The 21898-nt window shown below is 36.0% G+C and overlaps 1 protein-coding gene across 7 annotated transcripts; it reads right to left on the reverse strand.

The window, feature by feature from the left end:
- On the reverse strand, positions 1-21762 carry LOC108164394. Of its 7 annotated transcripts, none has more exons than XM_033394269.1 (24): positions 21708-21749; positions 21234-21651; positions 15444-21167; positions 14828-14959; positions 14612-14620; positions 12723-12797; positions 12373-12592; positions 12197-12317; positions 11829-11935; positions 7313-7454; positions 5432-5756; positions 5082-5354; positions 4864-5022; positions 4687-4812; positions 4465-4632; positions 3884-4165; positions 3113-3334; positions 2794-2960; positions 2443-2737; positions 2028-2385; positions 1705-1803; positions 1473-1635; positions 1290-1416; positions 1-1216 (listed from the first exon to the last, which is right to left on the reverse strand). In XM_033394269.1, exons 2-24 carry the CDS (start codon positions 21618-21620, stop codon positions 1055-1057), a joined length of 9843 nt encoding a protein of 3280 aa, XP_033250160.1. In that variant the 5' UTR covers positions 21621-21651; positions 21708-21749; the 3' UTR covers positions 1-1054. The 7 variants fall into 7 exon arrangements, with proteins under 7 accessions (XP_033250160.1, XP_033250161.1, XP_033250162.1 ...); XM_033394270.1 differs by lacking the exon at positions 11829-11935 and adding an exon at positions 10917-11023 and having other exon boundaries at positions 21708-21748; XM_033394271.1 differs by lacking the exon at positions 14612-14620 and having other exon boundaries at positions 21708-21748.
- Positions 21763-21898: the final 136 nt, after the last annotated feature.

Below are 21898 nucleotides of genomic sequence, written 5' to 3' on the forward strand. Positions count from 1 at the left end.
TTACGCAAGTTAGATATTTATTGCAATGCTCTCGTTAATACCTCTTTTATTACAATAGAAAAAAATAATGATTCACATGGACTTTTTGTGCATGTGAAGTATCTTTAACAAATATTTCAGAATTACCAATTTATATTTATACAGGTACTTATTTACATAAATAGGAATGTGCGTGTGAGTGTAATTCAAATGTACAGATGATTATGAAGCCATTAACAGTTGTTAACACATATGTATTTATATCAGCAGATTTGCCGCATTGTCATAAATATATATGTTATATATATGTATAGGGTAGTGGGCTCCGTCCCCTGCTCAGTTTCGCTCTACATCCCTCAACAACTCTCAAACAACATTTTTATATCAAAACATACATATGTATGTATGTATTTGGCCATCGAATTAAATCAGCATTGGCTGCAAGGTGTAATTTTTTTTTATATTTCTTTTCTCTTGTTTCTTTTATTCTTACATAACATAAATTATGTCACCTGATAACGAAGTCTAATTTAAATATTTGAGTGATGTCGGTTTCTGAGGTTAGGGGAACGACAGTGAGTTGCGTTGCGGAGTCTCATAGGTATATATATACATATAATGTACGTGAATGTATGTATGTATGTAGTGTGTGCTGGTTTTTTAGGTTTAAAACATAATTTCGGTCTGCAGAAATGTTAAGTACATTTTGTATGCCACAGAGTAAATAAAATGCAGTTGAATTGTTCTTGTACGCTCGTACTATTTCCATTTGTTGTATGTAATTTTTGTGAATTCGATAGATCATTCAATAACGATCACTTATCGTATCCCAATATCATAGCATTTAGAGAAATATTTATATTTGTAATGTATTTTATAGTATATGATGGGTTATATTTGCGATTGATAGGTATGCAGGTATTATTATGTTCTGTATTTCTGTATTTTTACGAAATTATATGAACTTCTTTAAACTAAGGAAATTATTATTATAAGGTCCATTTATAGAGATGTATTTTGTATTTTGTAGTTTGTATTTATATGTGTAGAGTTGATTCTTAGCCAGTCTGGATACTTAAGTACCCACTGTTGGTTCCTGACGTATTTCTGATTTCAGCTTAACAAATTCCTTGGCGACCTCATCATTATTGCGTTGTGATAGAATCCGTAAAATTGTCCAACCCGTCTCGTCCATTTCTATGCGTCTCTGCAAAGGTAACCAACAGGCGACAGATCCCTAAAAAGAGTAATAGTTTGGATATTTAATACAATCATGTATTTATATATATATTATAGCGCATTATGAAAACCTTTTCCGATATGTCTTTGAGCGGGATAACTGCCACGCCGACAAGTCGATCATCACGGGCAAAACAATAGTCCTTAACGCAAATATGCAACTCAAAAAAGTCCAGCTGTTCCTCATTACCAATAGCGCTAGTGTTATAGACAAAGTTACAAAATTGTTGATCAACTGATTTAAAAGCGCTTACAAGCTAAATGATTCATTGTATTTAGGCGACCAATTATTTGACTTTGACTTGGTTGCAAACTTCCTCTTCTTTTCCTGTAGATGCGGCCCAATCAAGTTGATCTCAACAAATGGTCGGAACATTCCAGATGGTATTTGCCATTTCAGATCATTAGCAGCCACCACTACGCGGAGAAATACAAATATTTGTGTAAGAAGTGTTCAAATATAGAATCTTACATTTAGTTATTTACCTTTCACATTCACCTTGTGTTCACCTGTGCCTGGGTGGGAAAATAAGTCTATTTGTACTGAAATTTCGCCGACACTTTCCTCTGCATTTTCAGGATCAACTACACAATGAAATGTCAGTTTAAATATATTTATGTAGTAAAGATTATTAATCGGTTACAAAATCAGAATAATAATAAATGTTATATAGAAGAAATTGTGTATACTAGATTTTTAAACTTGCAAAGAAGATGTGATGCTTTCTTTTGGTGAAAAATTAGTTCTATCTCAGCAAAAAATCTCTTTTAAGTATCAAAAGTATCGGTAAAACCAAACAATGACTTACCTTCGTGGACTTGACTAGATATAAAGGTTTTGATAAGTGTGTCGGTCATTTGCGTATACAAACTGAGTGCGTATCGTAGACTTTGAAGCTCTGAAGATTTCTCAAGAAACGTCTTTTTCAGTCCATTGCCACCGGCGTGGAAATATTGTTTTATAGTATCTAAGGCAACATCGAGTACAGCACATTGTTTAGGCGATAAATTTTTTTCCACTTCCTTTGATATGTCCATGACACCGCTAAGCGCACTTTTAACATCCTGTTTTCCAGCCATATGAGACTTAAACAAACGACCCATATCTTCTATTTTTGCGTTGGATGCAAGGTTTTTTGCATTGTCAGTAAGATGCTTAAACATCATCTAATTGGAAATGAGTTTAGAAGAGATTCATTAGAATGAACAGGATGCAATGCTTACAGTTTTATCAGTCATTGGTGGCAAAACAATAGTTTTTTCCAATATTCGCATTACGATTTTCCAGAGTTCTTTTAAAAGTCGTTTTAGTACCGTCTTTTCACAAGACTGCGCATAAAGTGTCAATGAACCATCAAGCAAGTCCATAAGCGGCCTCAAAACGTCATCGGCCTCAACGGCGACAGCGTTCCGCTGTGCGGCTTGGTTACCAGCTGTCAGATTTCCACAGCCGCCTCCTTTAATAGACAGCAGCATGTCACCTAGTTCACGCACCGACTGAGTTATTCGAGGCTCCAAACTGAGGCAATTGGTAGAAATGTAGCAACAATACAGTATTAAAATGCTATCACATACCTAATGGCAAACTGTGAGGCCAAATCGTCCAGTGCAGAATTAAGATTCTGTTGAAGCTCTTTTAGTATATTGGCTGCGTCCTCTTCCAGCTTATCCCCACCCATAGACTCAAACATTTTCTCCAACTGTACCCTTAATTGCTGTATGTTGTTCATAAGTATGCAGGCCTATTTATAGTGTAAAATTTGGAATATGGAGGAGAGGCAGACAAGTAAACAGCAGAATAAGGGCGAATCAAGAGTAAATTTATTAAAAATTCCGATCTAATGAGTTTCCTAACTCGAAGAAGCTCGTTAGGTCGTAAATTTTTAGTACTCACAATTCTTTCGTCCCTCATATGCTCTGGAAACTCAATTTTCACAATATCTGCATAGGCTATTAGCACTTTTACGATTGTTTTAGCAAAACGCCTCATGTAACGTTTCCAAATTTCTGGATCAGGACACTCGAGCTTGCTAACAACATCGAAACATTGCGTCAATTGCGTGAAAACGTCGACTACCGAATTTGAAAACAAAGCGTGCTCGCTGCTCTTCGTAAACTGTACCATTAGGGCGCAATGAAAAAAGTGAGTGGTTTACGATTAATAATTTATATTTATATTTTATATTTTAGGGATAAGCCTGTTAAACCTTTTGCTTCGGCACGCCGAGGTTAATGTTTTAACCATATAGCGTCCGTCAAAAGAATAATATCTTCTGTAGGGGTACACACAAATAAATAATATGTACATGGACAATTCAAGATTCCATGCCTAAGGTCATTTGCATTAAACATACATTTTAGTTCCAAAAGATTTAGTATACAAATTTGGTATAATTATATTTAACCATGAACAGCTACATACAACATTTGCATAGAATCCCATCTTCGAGTTGACTAGACGGCTTAGTTCGGACAGACATTTAACAGTGAAATAACAGTTGTTCGGGTCGAAATGGACAGACGATGATGATAAAAAATATAAATAGCACAGTACAGTAAAAGATCCTCCCGCCGGAGTACAAGTAAATAAATAATATTTAATTTATTAAAAAAAAGAAACTTTAAAAAGCATGCTTCTTATCTAACTTAGCCCTTGTATGCTTACCCCGTCCTTTTTATCCCGATTGAACGCCCCGTGAAGGTATTCCAATGAAACATCATCGTTCTCATTTAACCACTGCATCACAAAAGGCTCGAACCATGCTGGATAGTCAGGTACGGCGCCTTTGTAGGGCGGAACCTCCTTGACATAGTTGCTATACAGCCATTTAACGCGAAAATGGAGATTCATGTACGCCGAAGACTTGCAGAGACGATGTTGTTCGTGCTCCTCCAATGCGTACTTCATGTCCACAGCAAAAAGATGCCACATTGACGATGCAGACAGCTAAAATCGTTCAAAAATACACATATTTTAATTTTGAAAGGACACTTACTTATTAATTACTTAATTTATTTGTATTATTAATGTATGGATTTTGTATATATTTTATGAAAAAGTTTAAACTTATTATTATTGCGCTCGTACAATATAATTTAAAAAATCTGTTGTGCGGAAGCCGTTATTCTTACTGATCTAGAATATACGTATGGTGGCGGAAACTTTATGAGTACCGGGTATAAAAAACAAAATTTAATAAGTAGGATTATTGGGTTGACATATAGCACATGCACTGCTAATCTTACCTGTCCAATATTAAGTTCCTGGGGAAATTGATTTAGCACAGTGCCATAGCTGTTTTTGTCCTCATCGATGACCGATACAATAAGTGCAATTAACTTGTGCCAGAAGTCTACGCTGTCCAGTTTTGGCTCATGGTCGTCTGGAGCACGCTTTGCTTCGTTTGGATCCACCTAAGATGGAAAGAATGAATAGGTTCGGAAAAAACAACATAAATCGACTCTTACCTGGAACTCTCTGTTGTAAAGTTCGTAGCAGTTTTCAAACAGGAATTGATACGTGGATCTTAGACAAGCCTTCACACAATCTTTAACAACAGTACTCGCTCTCGGTGGGCTGGACAACTCTTGTACCTTGGTGATTATATTCGTAATTTGATATCAAATTCTAATTGAAACACATACCTTCATGCGGAAAAATGTTATGCTGGTCAGTAGATCGACAGTAGACTTAAGGTCCATTAACTTTTCAGGACTCGAGGCAGGAAAGTTATTTCTATACATCGACAGGTCAATTCTGAGAGAATTATGTAGTTGGTCCAACAATTTGACAAATTTCTCTTTCTGAAATGAGCGACACGAATATAATTTGTCTACGATATGACCTTTTAATATATATGTACCCCAAAATTGCTAGCTGCAAACCGATCACTAGCAGAGACAGCAGAAGAAGCTGTGGTATGAGCGTAATACGCATTGATGTTGGCCAACAGTGTGCTCATCACGGCGGGTACACCAGGGCAAAGATACTTCGCAGAAAGGCAATGAAAATGCGTCATTCCTTGATAGATATTTTCGATACCGTAGCGCATTGAAAACTCATCGACAATTTCCTCGGGGATCTCATCGAAATAGAGTTTCCATGCATCGTCACCCTTTTGCGTTGGCAATTTAACCTACAATGATAAATTTATATACATATAAATATGTACGTATTTATCTAAAAGACAAAAAGGATTCGTAAGAAACTTACCATTCCGCTATTTTCTTCACAGAGATAATGAAACAGGTTCTCGTGCAGACATGTATATTGGACATGGTATGGAGCAACCTTTTCTTCACCCTTTATTTCAACGGATATGTGAAGTCTTATTGCACCTGAAACTGCTGACTTATCCGTGCGTTTTTCTAAATTATACCAAACATCCATTTCCCCGGAGAGCGTACGAACTTCAATTATGGTTTGTCCCAAAAAATCGTCTGATTCTCGAGTCAATTTTTGACGAAGTTTCGATTTAAGGTCATTGTCTTCATCCCAAACGCGAACTTTTATGCGGTCAGAGGAATTATGGCACTCGCTGCATATCCATCCAATCAACAATTTTGACATCATCAACATATTAATAAAATTATTCTACGAGCGAACACAATAAGACATGCACATGTACCTCCATACATTTGCAGTTTATATTAAAGTATCATTGAGCTGAAACACTAAACCCATTTTCGAAAAGCGTTTTGGTTCGCATGGAATCGGTTAATATGGTACCAAGAAGTAAGTAATGGCAGATTTTATTATGTGATTTCTTCTTCAAATTTATGATTTGATAATCATCATTACCTTTCCAGAGAATTTAATCGACATGTAAACTTATTTGTCATTTACGATTTACAAATCGGACCATCGGAAAAGTTGTAGCCTTTATTATTTATTAGATTTTTTTACTAGTTGTGGGAAAAAGTAGTTTTTATTTACTGCGTTTATGCGTATTTAGTGCTTCAGCTCGGTGCATTGCGTTACGCTTAAGTGCATACAACAGCTTATCAAAATGATAGAGACAATTTCGCGGATAATAGAATGAACAATTTAAAAGATTTATCCGAAAGAGAAATAGTGTTAGAGAAAGAGAGAACCATTCTACAGTGGAACATAAATAAGTATATTTTTGCATATACAAATCTTATGCAAACAGATTAGGCAGGCACTTTGTTCTCAGCTAATCTTAGCTGCAACCAAAACAGAAACATAATGTCTGGGAAAAGTGAAGAGTTTTTTCATCAGAATTATCGCATTGTAGCTCTGATGGTTCCGTCATTTTTAAACAGATGTACATATTTTGAAGTAAAACGGATGGAAATATATTTAATATATTTTATATATATTTCACCAATAGAAAATATGTACATATGTATTGATTTGAAATTAGTGAAATTTGTATTAATATAATATCGAATTTAATGGGTCTAGATAGATTATTTGAAAACTTAAGTGTATACAGAAGGAGCATAAAGTCAAGCAAGCCGGATTGTGCGCTTTTCATGTGCTTGATTTATGAGAAATAACACACGGTTCAACAAGTCCCCGACTAGTCCCCCAAGTAGGTTTCAAATAAACTAGAGGTAACATTTTTTATAAGCTATAGCAAAAACGTGGCTAATTATTAATAGGCTCTTGCCCAGGAAAATAACCAATACAAATGAGAATGTTACCTCAGAAAACATAACAAATTGGCGTAAAATGATAAAAAAATAAAAGTAATTCAAATAGAAGAGACCTCAAGGATGTCCAGATTTTCAAAAGATCTTTAAAATTGTACACAATCATTTTGGCATTTAAACGTTTAGGAGCGCTGTATACATCTTTTGGTGTTTCTCAAGTTCATAGCAAAAAGGGATAAATTAAATGTGGAAATGTTAAGAACACGTTGGACTACAGGAATCACTCAGAATAGATCTATGTTTAAAAGTTTACCTGTTTAAATTTATATTTTAACCAAAGTCGGCAAAAGTCGGGGGACTTTTTGAACCATGTGGTACGCATTTAAACGTTTACATATTAAATCGCTAAATACGTATTTCAAAAACATTTTTCATTCAGCAATAAGATAAAGGAATCTCGGGGACAAGTACTCACAAGTGAAACTTCTCGTTCCACACAGGGTTAAGTTCCTGCGGCATTGTTCGCGTTCGTTTTTTCACCTTGCTAACCTGCACCGTCACATATGGATCACTGGTACCGCTTTTATCCTTCGCTATCAGGCCTTGAGCACAAATCACTGCATCATATCAGGTCAAATAAGTATATATATGGCAATTCGTTCGTTTCCAACACCACATTCCACAAATTTCCCACAATTTCGGGTGTTTGTTAATCCGATTTTGGACCGATTTTATCATTATAATGTTGCAGGTAATTTGTAGAATTATTTAATTTTTTTGTAGTGTTTAGGATTTGTTGTTTTTTTTTTGTTTATTGGGAAGTTTTTGATGATATTGAGGTTGTAATTTGGTTTTTGAATAATTTTGGTTTTCAAATTCATTTTTTGGGGTTTGAAACGAAGAAAATCGTTGAGATTTACATTATGTGCATTTGAAAATTTATTTCCAATTTTTTTTTTTCAGTGTTTAGTATTGATTTTCAAGGGAGAAAGAAGAAGAGAAAAAACGGAAGTTTTTAAATACATATACGATTTTATAAAATCAGTTCAGCAGTAAGAATGCCGTGCTGCTGACTCCACTGTATTTGTATATGTACATATATGCATGTACATACATTACGCTCCATCAGTTAATATAAGTATATACAAATATGTACATAAGGTTACTAGTCAGTAAGATGCAAGTGACAACGGTATAGTGTTTGTGGTAAATACTGATCACAATAAAATATTTAGTTCTGTACATAAGTACTATACATATATGCAAAGTAAATATAAAGTCCAAAACGATGTACAGAATAGAATAGAAAGTGTTTGGTTTGTCATCAATTATATATATGTACATACTTACACATAAATATGTCAACTAAAGGATAGACCAAGTAAACTGTGTAGTTTTTGATTGGTTTTCCATATTAAGCATGTATATTTTTATCTATAAATATAGTACATACATACTCGTACGAATGGTTATAGTGCAGGGATCAGGCAGGATAAGTTATATTATTCAAAACTTAAAAAACTTCGGCTTCAGTCCCTAAACCGCCTTTCCACGAACATATGTCGTAAACATTTCATCGCTTTTTTCAAAAATTAAATAATTTAAATAAAATATTATTTTGTGAAAGCTAAGCAGTGCGTACGACAGAGAGAAAGAGCGTCTAATGAGTTCCTATATGTTTTGAACTACCTTTTTGACCTCTTTAAAAAATATCTCCATATTCTAAAACTAAACTAAATTTAAACAACATTTTTAGCAGTTCACTGTTGAATAGATGTTAAGTAGAAATTTCAACAAAACTTTGCGTACATTGTTTCTTTCCTGAATAAATGGGAAGAAATTGGAAATTGTAGTAGTTTACATTGTATATAGTAAAACTGCAATAAAAGAGTATACGGGGCTGGTTTCTACGGGTTTCTCATAACTTCAAAAAGAGACGAATGGGGGAAGTGGCAAAAATGTGAAGTACACTCAGCCAAATATGATACAAATTGGATCACTACCATATCATATTAAAAAAACGGTCCAAAACGATTCAGAACGTTTCAAAAGAACGGTGTTATACTAACTAAAGCTTTGGCTAACGGTGCTACACATTCTTTCATGTTTTACGTTTTTTGCCACTTATTATAATATGTTCTTTTGCTGGTCTGTTTTTCTTTTACCATTTATACTACAAAATTAAAAAGTTTAACAGATTACGAATACATAAACACGTCAAGCAAAAAACGGTTTGTATTACCTTCCTGAAGCATTATTGATTAATATTAAATTAATTTTTTTTTGAGCCCAGCTTAAATCAGATTAGTAGTCAGATTTTTGGCTTGTAAAAGGAGATTTTTCGGTCGTCAAACTGCCAGATTTGTACATTTAGGCACTACTTCCCGCCGAAGACAGCTTTCATGCGCAATAACTTAATCAGACTAACGCTTCACTATCAGAGCATTTTTATTATTAAAAGTATTAACCAGACCACCGAATTTTATTTTTAAAGGCTATTCATGCAAAATAAAGTTTAAAAAAAAACTAATTTGTATTTTAAAATATCTGTGCGTATAGCAGGCCTTTAATCGCTTTGTGAATCAGTTTAATTTCGAAACGGAAGTACTTGGAAGAAGATTCAAAACATGCGCCGTGCTGGATTCTTAGATTCTGTGTGGAATATAAAATTTGAGTAGGAAGATACTATTTTCCGGTCTAATGTTTGATTTATAATATCTTTAGGGTTTGTTTTTAGATACGTAATTACACTTTTTCTATCTATGTGCAACTGTTCTTCGATTATAAGTAGTTTCAGTTTCGAAGCTTCAGATCTGATATATAACTTTGACAGAGAAAATATGTACAAAGAAATATGTATTTTGTATCTTCTTTAAATTGTATTATAATCTGTACATATACATATAGTTCTTATGATATTCTCATTTTTTTGAAGTTTTTTTTGCTCTTAGGTCCAAACGAACTTAAAACAAAATTTGATCCAAGGGGAAACACACATAAAATGTATTTGAACGACTGAGTCTACAGTTATCAAGACTTTTTAACTTTGTTAGCATAGAAAGGACAGATTTTATTAGGATGCAACAAATAAGATTCATGCATGAACCAGAGCTTCAGAGCAAATCAAATACTCATGAGCACTGGTACCCCTATGAAGACACTTCATGTCGTAACTATGTAAGAAACATCTGAAAGGGATACATAGCAACTATCTAGATAGGAGTATGTGGAGAGCCATCGATCGTTAATAGTTAATCGGCTGCGAAAGTTATATGGGCATTGCGAATAGTGCAAGAAATTTATTTAAATATTTACATATTGTATATATACATTATTATGTTTAATCAATGAATTAAGTATGTATGTATGTTCTGTGCAAAATTGTGAATGATAGCTTGAAACTAATATTATCTTTTCACTTAGTAAATGCAGTACATTGTACTATTCAAAATGCTGTTTAATAAAAATATTAAAGCAGTTCTTCCTTCCAAAGATATTGCTTTGGCTATAATTTTACTTAACTCATAACTCGATCTAAATCGGATAACTATATTATATTGACTGGAGGATCGATTAGAGGTTTCACAGCTTTGGTTTAAAAATAAAACCAGAAAGGTACAAATGGTACTTTCACAACTTCAAAGATTGTTAAAAATACGAGAAATATAGGGGAGCACAAAATAAAAACCTTTTTAAAACCTGATACACACGTACTCGGACCTACATTTTAAATATTGTATGAATTAAGTTACATATATTTAGTCATATATAGTATATGCTGACGTACGAAATTCAAATCTTCCATTTGGTCTGAACTTAAATCTAATTTAAGCAGGAATACTCTTTCATCAGGTAGATCTAGGAACGATCGGTAGTTGTAAAAAAAAAACTTAAGGCGGACAACTACAATAAAGACGGACAAATGTTTCAGTGTCGAAGAATTTAAATTTTTCTTTTATTATCAATGGAGTATGAACAAATGGGTATAGGTCCAATTGAAAGTGGCGAAAAAAAGATATTTATTACTAAATGAAAAACATAAATTGTTGTTTAAAAGCGAAGTGGCTTTAAAAGTGTACCTGTAATTGTTAGTTTGCATGACCATTTAGATGTTCCCTCAACAGTTGCGTGCTCAGCCTGTTCTAATGAATCTATGTGTGTATCTGGATCCACACCGAATGTCATCCTTAAATTAAAATCGATTACATATATATGATTCGTTAAATTGAAGACTCTATTTAAAGGCATTAAAAATATCAACACGTTAAGTGATTTATTGGTTTGGCTATTGGCTAGGCGGGTCATTTCATATTTAAAGTAATGATGATTTACGATAATCAGAAGCGGTACTGGCACTGGTGCTGGTTCTTCCTTATTCAGTTTCTTACTATAACCCAATGAACATCAAATTCGATCTAATTAAAAAGTCTATTTGTCCTTTATGGTGTTCTCACTCTGTTCCCAATAGTTCTCTAGGTCGGGTATTAGCAGCCTGTACAATATTTAAATGTTTGTGTGTGACAAGCACAGTCGCTGAGTATTTTTTTTTGTAACATTAAGCCGTGTTCCCAAAGTCAAAATGTACTTAACTTGGGTGGGTCTTAGCACAGGCAGAAAAGAAAACAGTATTCTTCATATAAGTCATATAAATATTGTATATATATATATATAAATATACATAAATAATACATAATATATATATATATATATATATTTTTTTTTTTTCACATACATATACATATAAATGATCTATACAAATATGTATATTTATATTGCGTACATGCATGTTACACATTTTGCACATACATAATAAAACACAGTTAAATACAATCACACGTACATTATTAGTTATCATTACAGTAATAGTAACACAGCTGTGTCATTCGAATGCAAAATGCGACTGCAAATAAATTCACATACATTTAAATTTAATTTGAAACAGAAAAGGATGACGTTTATCAGTTTTATTTTGTGTAGAATCTATCTCAAACCTGTGATTGCTATTTTGGCCGACCATTTGCTTGTGCCATCCAGGACGCTCTGTTTTACAGCCTTCATATGACCGGTGTGACTCTTTTCCTCAACGCTGAATACGGCTCTGGTGGATGAACGCCAGGGTAGAGTTTACTATCTTTTTTTTTTAAATAGGTTTGCCCGCTTAAATAATTTCGCGTTTCCGCTTAGTTCCATATACATACATACTATATACACAGTAGAAATACATAAATGTAATTCTACCCCCATTGAAGCTAAAAAAGTCTTTCGAGTAGTGAAGGTAAACTAGACACTTGTGAGTGAGTCCGTGTCCCCACTACACATATCCGCACTAGTCAAAACCATTTTTTAGGGAAAACCTTACCTAATCAATTCAAAAATTTCGGGCTTTTCTCGCTCGCGTTGCTTCATGCGCTCTTTCATAGCGGTAATAATGGAATTGGCTTTGTCTTCGGCACCGTGTTTTGAACTCTTCTCGGCAGCACCTATGAAAAATTGTACCTTCATTTTACTCTCATCGCTATTATAAGAAACACTTACGCTGTAGACAGTCGGCATTTAACAGGTCTTTACATTTCTCATGGCACTTCACACCACATTCTGTGCATCGCACTCCCTGACGTGCTATTCCCCAAAGAAGGCCTTCACACTCGTAGCAATATGTTGGTGACGTGGCCGTCCATAGTAAAAAGTTGTGCGGTGTTGTAGATGATATGGGATAGATCAGAGCCTGAAGTGCTTTTTTGTACACGTGCATTTTCTGTATCGAGATTGAAAACAGATCCGATTAAAATGAAAAATTGTATTCTTGATTTGTATTTTTGTATACCAAAACATTTGATAAACAAAATTATATCAGTAATAATAGCAGTCGCAGTATGACTACTTACCAGCTCTTCATCATTAAGCGTTGCCCGGGGGACAGCTGATGTGAGTCCGGCATTTCGTTTTGTGGCAGCCATAGTCTGCAGTCGGGCAATACAGAAAATTCAAATTAGGATTTTATGAGTGCACAGGATTTTTGTTATTTGCATCAAGCTGAAAGTTTGTGTAGAACTGTTGCGCTTTAAAACATTCAAAACAAAGGTATCTATGCTACTTCAGCCGATATCTACTGCATATACTTAGGTAAGTATAAGTGAAAGTCTGTGTATTTAATTATAAGATCCAAGAAGAATACGAAGCTTAAACAGGCAGAATGCAAATTCAAACAAAATTAAATGAAAATGCTCATTTAATTAGTTTAATATTATTTAAGTATTAATGTAATTTGTATTCATATGTTTTAGAATAACTATTTCGATACTAATTTATTTTTCAAGACTTTTTTGTTTCATTTTACTTTTCTGTTTTTCTTAATGCGGGCTTATTTGTTGCATGTGATTATTTTTGTGTTCTACCAACCGTGTTCTGGTTATATTTATGCAAATTCAATAGAATACATTTCTCCTTTATTGTATGCGTCTGCTGTTGCTGATAACAATAACAGTTGATCAGAAGAGTCAAAAATCAATTATCTCATACGTTACTTAAGTATCGCACTTTCAGCAGAAGACTATGGTCTAAATAATACACCCCGATTCGCTATTTCCACATTCCAGTAACAGTTATAACAAAATACACCTTGCAGAGTTTTTAATAAATTTATAAGCACAGCCCCACCCAAAAAATTTTTTCATGCGCGTTTTCAAAAATTCTAAATGTCGGATTCACTTAAAACGAATAACTCTCCGACTTTGCTGCATCTAAATCTACGTCTTCCTCCTTTAAATAGATATTTTCAAGAGAAAAGAACTCGATACATCTCGAAACAGGAAAGTTGACTTCAAATTTGTAATCAGCGACCCCAAAAACAGCCAATGTGAGTGCTCTTTTAAGTTGTAGTATTTTACACAAAAAGAAGCTTTCGTAATCGTTTTATCCATTATCTATACTAGAGAGCGATCGTGTCTCTTCGTGCGTGCTCGACTAAATAAATGAATATTTTCGAAACAAACATTTTTTTATATGATGTATGTATATTTTTTGTGTATAGTAATATACGGGATGCTTTCTAACTCTGCAAACACAGCTTTAAATTTAAATACATATCAAGAATGTGAAATCTCTGGAAATAGCCAATAGGGGTTCATAATTTGTTATGTATTAAAAATTGTAATATTAATAGATACAAGTTGGTTTGATAGTACAGATACTATTATATACTGATCGTTTCTAATATTATATACTATATATAGACCAGTATAGTTCTCAAATATAATATAAGAAATGCGAGTCGAATTGAGTTGCTAAACGAAATTCCCATAAGTCCTTTGATACGAGTAACTATGTTATTTTTACGATGTAATATTTGCAAAATCAATATACATCTTCATAAATCATAAAGTGATCTAAGCGTTAAAGAAACAAATGTATGATATTTGATATCATGATATTCACAATTTGTTTACTCTTTCGTTCTTTTCTTCGATATCTTATGAGTGGACTTCAAGTTCAGTCTATAACCTTCCTTACCCAGTATATCACCGGTTTCTAAATTTCAATACAAAATTATAGATCTACTGTTTTTAAGTCTGGTTTGTAGTTTAGTGTTGTAGTGAAGTCTTAGGAGTAGCTCATGATCTACTGTGCATAACTACATTAAAAAACAAACAACAACAAATTCTCCACTTTGTGATTTTTTTATTTGTATGTGTGAATTGCAAATACTTTTAAATTGAATAACTGCTAGTGGGACTTGTTAAAATCTAATTTGAAACAAAAGTCTGTAGTTCTATACCTTGAGCACCTGCATTCCATCATATTATTGTCGAAAGAAAATGAGATTTATTTGTAAATAACAGTATTTAAAGTGGCATTAGTGGTAAGTAATTTTTAATTTGTTTTCTGGATTTTCATCATTGGGAAGGATCCAAAGAACCCTACAAACATATCCACATATCTACATGTATGCATTGTATGTCATACATTTGATAAGAGTGGTACAAGTACTCACCAATTCAGAAACAAGGGGAATAGACTTTCGACGGGGCCGTATATCTGGCATACTGTCGATATTGCTATAGAAAGGGTTATCGCCGGGATGTCCATTGGTACGTATTCCAACATCTCCAGTTCCACCACCATTCTGTAAAAGATATTTTTCTATTATAATATTTATTGTTTATTATATATATTTATTATATTTCCAAAATAGAAAGCTGTACACATACATTTTTCTTAGCATGGGAACATTATTTTCATAAACCTAAACAGGAAACATTGGTTAAGCATCGAAGGGCTTTGTCTGTTTTACACCCCCGGGCATAGTAATCATATATCGATCGATATTGTATTGTTTTTAAGGCTTTAGGAATGTTTATAACAATAATAACAACATTTGTAAAATAATTTTAAAAAAACCAAAAACTTATCAAATAAAAGTATCTGCTAGCTTAAAAAAATACGACTTTATATACGTATAAAAAATATATATTGAAGATATTATAGATGGGTGTGTATTTGAATTAAGGGAAATATTTCAAAGGTGAAAGATTACCTCTTATATTCAAAACATTGAAAATTGAGAACATTATTTGAGATATAACAATGTGTATTACGGTTAGCATTACCTTCTCCCGGTCTTTGGTCATTTCTTCTTCTTTAATTTTGTCCTGATTGTTTTTCTCCTCGATCTTACGCTCCTTTAAAGTTTTAAGCAACTTCCACTTACTGCTGCCAAGACCTGCCGTGGCGCCATTACTGCCCATCACCTGGGATCCCTCGACACTTGATTCTTGACTTATTAACTTCATTGGGCGCGGCTGAGACGAAAATGATCCCCGATCACTCTGAGGAGACGATGTCTGTTTGTTGCATTGATCAATTGGTTGAGCAAGTATGGTTGTGGTTACTGACACTGGGTCATGTTCATTTGGGGACATAGTATTGAACATGTCCTTCGATTGTCGGTGTTCTATTGTAAATACACCCTTTCCAGACATACCACCGCTTCTGTTATGACTCTCTCCTTCAATGATCAAATCCTTTTCCATGTCATCACTCAACTCTGCTGGCGTATCGGGCCCTGATGTCGCGCTAGATACCGATGATCCTTGAAATATTTCTATGGAAATATGTTTGTCTTGTTCGGATACTGATACCGCGTCAGTGATATATCGTTGATTCTGCTCGGACTCATTTTCGGAAGCAGAAGATGAACTTGTGTTGGCCTTATTATCAGCTGCAACTATGTGTTTATTTGTTTTTGGGACACGTTTCCGCTTCTTTAATCGCTTCAATTGCTGTTTTTTTTCTTTTTCACGAAGCAAAGTTGCCACTTCCCCTTCCTTAGCAGCCATCTCGGTATCCTCTTGAGATTCCATATCAGATGTAGCTTGCTGAAAATCGCCGTTGACATCCTGCCAAGCGCTGTGCATGTCACAGACAATTTCGAACCTGTCCCGTACTGGTTTTGACTTTGTTAATGCTTCCCCTGTGTTGGCTGCTGTATTCAAACAACTGCCATAATTAATTTCTGGCTCTAATTTAACTGAGTACTTCAGTTCATCTAATACTTTAGACATCCGCAGCTTTACACTTTCATCTGGTGAATAAATATGGGATTCCTCCGCTTCTGCAAAGTCAAAATGTTCCCCGGGCACTTCGCTATCCAACAGCTGTCCAATCTGCGAGAAAACCACTTGATTGTCGGCACTTTGCTTGCTGGTTATGTTATCAGCATGCGCTGTTCGTTGATGCTCCAGTTGCTCGAGCTGGCGAAGCTCATAGCAAAAGTATTCATCGTCTGTGTCGATGCTATCTTCGGTGCTTTGGCGACGAGAAGACGAGAGTGTGCGACCGGAATGCTGACTACGACAGTCGTCATCTTCTCGTGACCCATATCCTAGATTGCTTGGAATGTCCAAGGATTGCTGTGCAACCCAGACTCCCCCACCTCGGTTGTTAGTCGCTGTGGTTTTGGTTGGCGTTCCTGCTGTAGAAGCTAGTGTAGTTTCGATTTTTCTTGCCATTTTCGGGGTTGGGACATTTGTTTCAGTATTATCGGATACTTCGATAAAGGGAGAAACGTCGTAGATCTCATCATCAATATAGATTGAGCTTATTTTCTGAAGGCTTGCCTGTGGCTGAGCTGTTGAATATTTGTCTGTTGAAGTGCATATTGGCATCTCACTGGTTTCCAAGAGAATCTCTGGCATCTTTATAAATATTTCAACATTATTACGCATTTTGTCACGTTCTAAAAGCTTAGACGACGTGGATGGGGTAGCCTCCGTTGGTGTAAGCTGTAACTTTTTGAGGTTCCCAACGACAGCGAACAGATTGGGACTATCAATTTCAATTCCGAGGCCAACATCATAGATGCCAGAGTGTTGGGGTGGCACATCAAAATCATCATCAAAATCTTTATGGCATTCAGTTTGATTTGTTCTCGGATTAACCCCAATCCCCTCAGATATATCTTGTTGATTCATTTGACACTCATATAAAGAACAATCCTCGTTATCCGATGAAGTAAAGCCTGGCACATCTAGTTCGGTATCTGACATATTTGAGCCGCGGCGCAGGACACTGCTGTTCCGTTTATAAGTCTTTGCTTTTTGCATTAAATTGTTCATCTTAGATGAAAATGAGCGCTTCTTCGGTGCTCCAGTACTAGCGTCAGCTGCACCTTCAGCTGAGTCGGAGTCTGACAAACGTACAGAGTGCGTAGCCGTCGCTTTTTGCATAAGACGCATCGGGAGCTTCTGTAAACGTTTGGATAGCTGTCCGTGACTTCCGTTTCCAGTAGGACGCTTATATGAAATTAACGGATACGAGCCTGCCTGGCCACGGGCTTGTCTCTGATTGCCTTGACTTTGTACATCACCGGGTAATGACTGTGATCGATTGTACTTAGCTGAGCGCTTGAACTTTAGATTTTCTGGCAAAAATGTATTTAATTTATTCCATACCCTCGGTGACTTTATGGTGACAGGTGGGACTGCCGAGATTTCCTCACATTCGAACCGTTTCGCACCATTAATCTGCGCTAAAGCACGCTGACTGACAGTATAATCAACTGCTGGAACAGGAGCAGGAACTGTAACTGAAGAGGATTGAAGCTTGGGAAGGGGAAAATTGGTAGCTCTATGCTGCGTTATATATTGTGATTGGTCTTGCTGCTGATGTCCTAAGTAGTCTAAATTGTTGCTGCTGTTGTAGTCGGTGATACTGTTCGAGGATGGATAGTAGACAAGTCTATCGGTCAAGTGTGGCTTGCGGGATTGTTCTTGCATTTCCACACGATCTGTACCATTTCTTTCAAAACTATACTTAGATCCATTCCCATTTATACTACTGTTTATTTCGGAGTCCGTTCTTGAATTCTTCCTGAAGGTTGACTTGGGCGTAGTACTCGGAGTTTGGTTAGTTAACAGGTCCGGCATACGGTCATTATTAAGTAATTGTTGCGTAGAAACTTCCTGCTCATCCCGTTGATTTTGTTGGTCCCATTCTAGCATTTCATCAACGGTGGAAAATTTTCCGACTTGTTTAGCAGCCTCATTAATATTGAATATGGATTGGTTTTCATATGCAGAGCAAATCGGAATATTTTTTGAAAGCTCGTGAATATAATTCAGGTTCTCTTCGGAAAATTTATAATCACATTGTTTTGGGCTTAAATTGTCGTCAGTGCTATTAAAATTGGAATCTGTTGCTGAGGCCTTTATAGGATATGTTAACTGGAAAGTTTCCGAACTTCTTTCACTACTTTTGTTAGCAAACAGATTACAGTTCTGGATGCCAACAGTTACTGGGGAATTCGGCGACCAGCCGCTCATCGAAGATAGCCCTGAATCGGATTTGGCCTGTTTCTGTTGATGGGCTTCAATTCCTCCTCGAAATGTATTCTCTGTCACCGACGCATCGATCCCCAGACTATCGTTCGGTGCTGGTGGTGGAGGACTGGGACTCGATCGACTTTGGTCCGTTAATATATCGGTAAACTCAGCCGTAACCTTATGTTTATCAGGATTTTGCAAATGAAGTAGGAACAGCATACTATTGTGACGTTCCAGGCTTTTCTTTAAGGACTGGATGTACTCATCCTGATTGTAAATATTTCTCGATGAATTGGACAAATTCTCATTTTCTCCATGAGCAACACTTAAATCCCAATTGCTGTTATGCTGTAAGTGCTTGTCGATATGGTCCTTTTCCACTTCCGATCCATGACTCTGAACTATTTTAACTATTTTTTTCTTTCGATTAATTTCAATCTCTTGCGTCTCCAAAAGCTTAAGTTGTTCGTCAAGATCAGAATTATTTCGGAGCAGCTGTGCACTAACATTGCCCACATTTAGTTTTGCTGTGAGATCTTGAATGGACGATGTTGAAATTGACACAGACTTGGAAATTTTATCTACCTTGTCCTTTTCATCGTCCAATGAGTTGCCAACTAGTTTTTTGAGTGTGTCAATATTTTTATTGAATTTCTTCATTACAAGAATAAACTTTTTATCAGCATCAGTGATGCGAAGGCGTCGCATCTCCTCAGCCAAGGTGACGGGGTTGAGTAGCAGTAGAGTCAACTTCTTATCGACGTGGTTAAGCCTTTGGAAAAAAGTTTCCTCTGCCCAAATAGTCTGCCGTATTTGACCGATTTGTGAAGCACTTAGTGACTGAAGATCAGAAATTTTATTGATTTCCCCTATTAAGGTCTCAGTTATGCTGTCTAAAATAGTTACGTTGTCCTCAAAGAAACAGCCAAAGCTGTTTGCCTCACGCCGATTGTCACTTGCACTTTGAGTTGTATTCGTATCCGACTCCGCTCTAACTGTATCGTTCAATGCACAGATGTTGTCGAATTTAGTCGAAAAGGTGGTATGGATACTTCTTGTTGATTGGGACTGCGCAAGAATGCACTTTAAATTATTTATCATTTCCATTTCATTCTTATGATGCTTCTTTTTCCGATGCTTCCTCGAGTCTCTATTAATATGAATGGTTGATTGAGTATTGGAGTCAGTTGTCGCTTCCTTTATTGCGGCTTTACTGGTGCCTGTGACAACGTCCTTCTTACCATCGTTGATCATCATTAAGGAAGACGTTGAGTGCTCGTGAGCCTCGGAATTTTGTAATAATGAGTCCATCTTGGAAATCTCTGAACTCAAGTCATTGTCACGATATGCTTCATTGAGTGTTTTATAAAAGGTTTCATTCATTTCATTGTTAGCTGTTGTTAGCAAAATCTGTGTTCCTCCAGTATCCTCAATAGGTAGGACTTGGTTTCCCCCTTCCCCTGTTTTAGAGGCTGCCAACCGAAAAAACTCAACTTCCTCTATAAGATCATCGAGTTCGTTGGAAACATTGGTGGTCTGTCTGATGGGTTCGCCTTCCTGAACTCTTTGGCTATATGAATGGGTCTTTTGGGGCCCCTCCGTATTAACCATTTGTGGTAAATTGAGAAAGCTGTTAGGAGTGGATAATACTGCTGATGATGAGGCCGATGCAACCTCAGTTAAAACACGTTGTCCATTGAGAAATTCTTGTAGTAATTCTGCACGTGCGTTGTTTGCTAGTGTTTGCTGTTGCTCATAAAGTATTAAATCCGAATCAGAATAAAGTTTCTTTCGGGGTTTTTTGCAGTGAATGTCAACATCCGATAGCCAAACGTTTGCGGCTCTGTCGGTTTTCACGAAATTGATTGCCATTTGTTCGATATCCAGATTTTGGTCATCTAATGGTCCACTGTCGTAGCTAAGAAAAAGTTCATCTTGATTGTGTTCTAATGCACAAGCTGCATTCATAAATATATTCGAGTCACGATGTCCTATCAAAGCTGTAGGATGAAGTGCATCCAAGCTGATCATTTTGTCATAGTCATGGTTAGAAGGCAGCGCTCTCATTTCCATTTCAATATTGACATTTTCGTCCATTTCCAATGGCAGTGAAAGCAACTGCTCATCTGCGAGAAACGTTTCTGGCCCTTCCATGTCCTCCTGATGCTGAAGCTGTTGTTGCTTTGCGGCTCTGATCAAACCCATCAAATTACTAACCACCGACTGATGTTCTACTGATATGTTTTCAAGCTTCTCCAAACGAATCCAAATTTTGCCATATTCTGTAGAAAGTAAATCCAATGCCCGCCACGCGAACTTCAACTCTGTCTCGAGCAAACTAATGCGCGTTGAAATTTTATCCATATAATCGGAGATTATATAATCGGAGTGTTGCTGCGAGTTATATATCTGACACAGCTGCTGCTCACTTCTAATTGACAGCATGCTGCCAATTCCAGTGGGGTGAGATTCAGATGCCCCCAGGCTTAGCGGCGACTTGCTGCACTGTTGCTGTAATTGAGGTTGAGCGGTGCCCAAGATTAGATGATTTTGACGGTACTTTGACATTTGATCTACCTTTTGCAGTAGCTGGCTCTGGTCCTGTCCCTCAGATTGGGAGTGCGAGTGGGAGTGGGACTGAGGTCGGGATGTCGATTGCGACTGAGATTCTGTCAGGTGCGGCATCGCATATTTCGTAGATTGATGGTTCTGATCTCTCAGTTGTTGTTTTATCTGGAACTGACTCTTAAGAGCATTTTCTGCTACAGTGTGCTGAAGCTTTTCAATGGCCATCTCAGATATCGTATTCTGGGCTTGATGTTGGTAGTGACTAAATTTGTCCGGGACCCCAGCATAGTTTTCAGCTAATGGCGTCACTTTTTGAGATGCATTCATCATATTGGTCCGAGATGCGAATTTAATATTCGACGTTGGCGATTTTGATTGTGTTCGATTCAAAGACATAATGGAAACGAAACTGGTAGTCAAACTCCACCTAAATTATTATAACTTTAAAAGACTTCGATCTTGGATATATTATATAATACATACGTTGATTCCAGAATTCAATGTCGACTTAGCTGAAAGTCGTAATCCATATACATATCTACAGTAAGGACAGTAAGACTTAAAGTAAATACACATACATATTTTTGCATGGACTTTTATAGATCTAAATCATGTAGCTATGGGATTGAATTCACTTGAAATCAGAAACTTAATTTTTCATTTTCTTTTTAAAG

Source organism: Drosophila miranda, chromosome 5, assembly GCF_003369915.1.
Source record: "Drosophila miranda strain MSH22 chromosome 5, D.miranda_PacBio2.1, whole genome shotgun sequence".
Classification (NCBI taxonomy): domain Eukaryota; kingdom Metazoa; phylum Arthropoda; class Insecta; order Diptera; family Drosophilidae; genus Drosophila; species Drosophila miranda.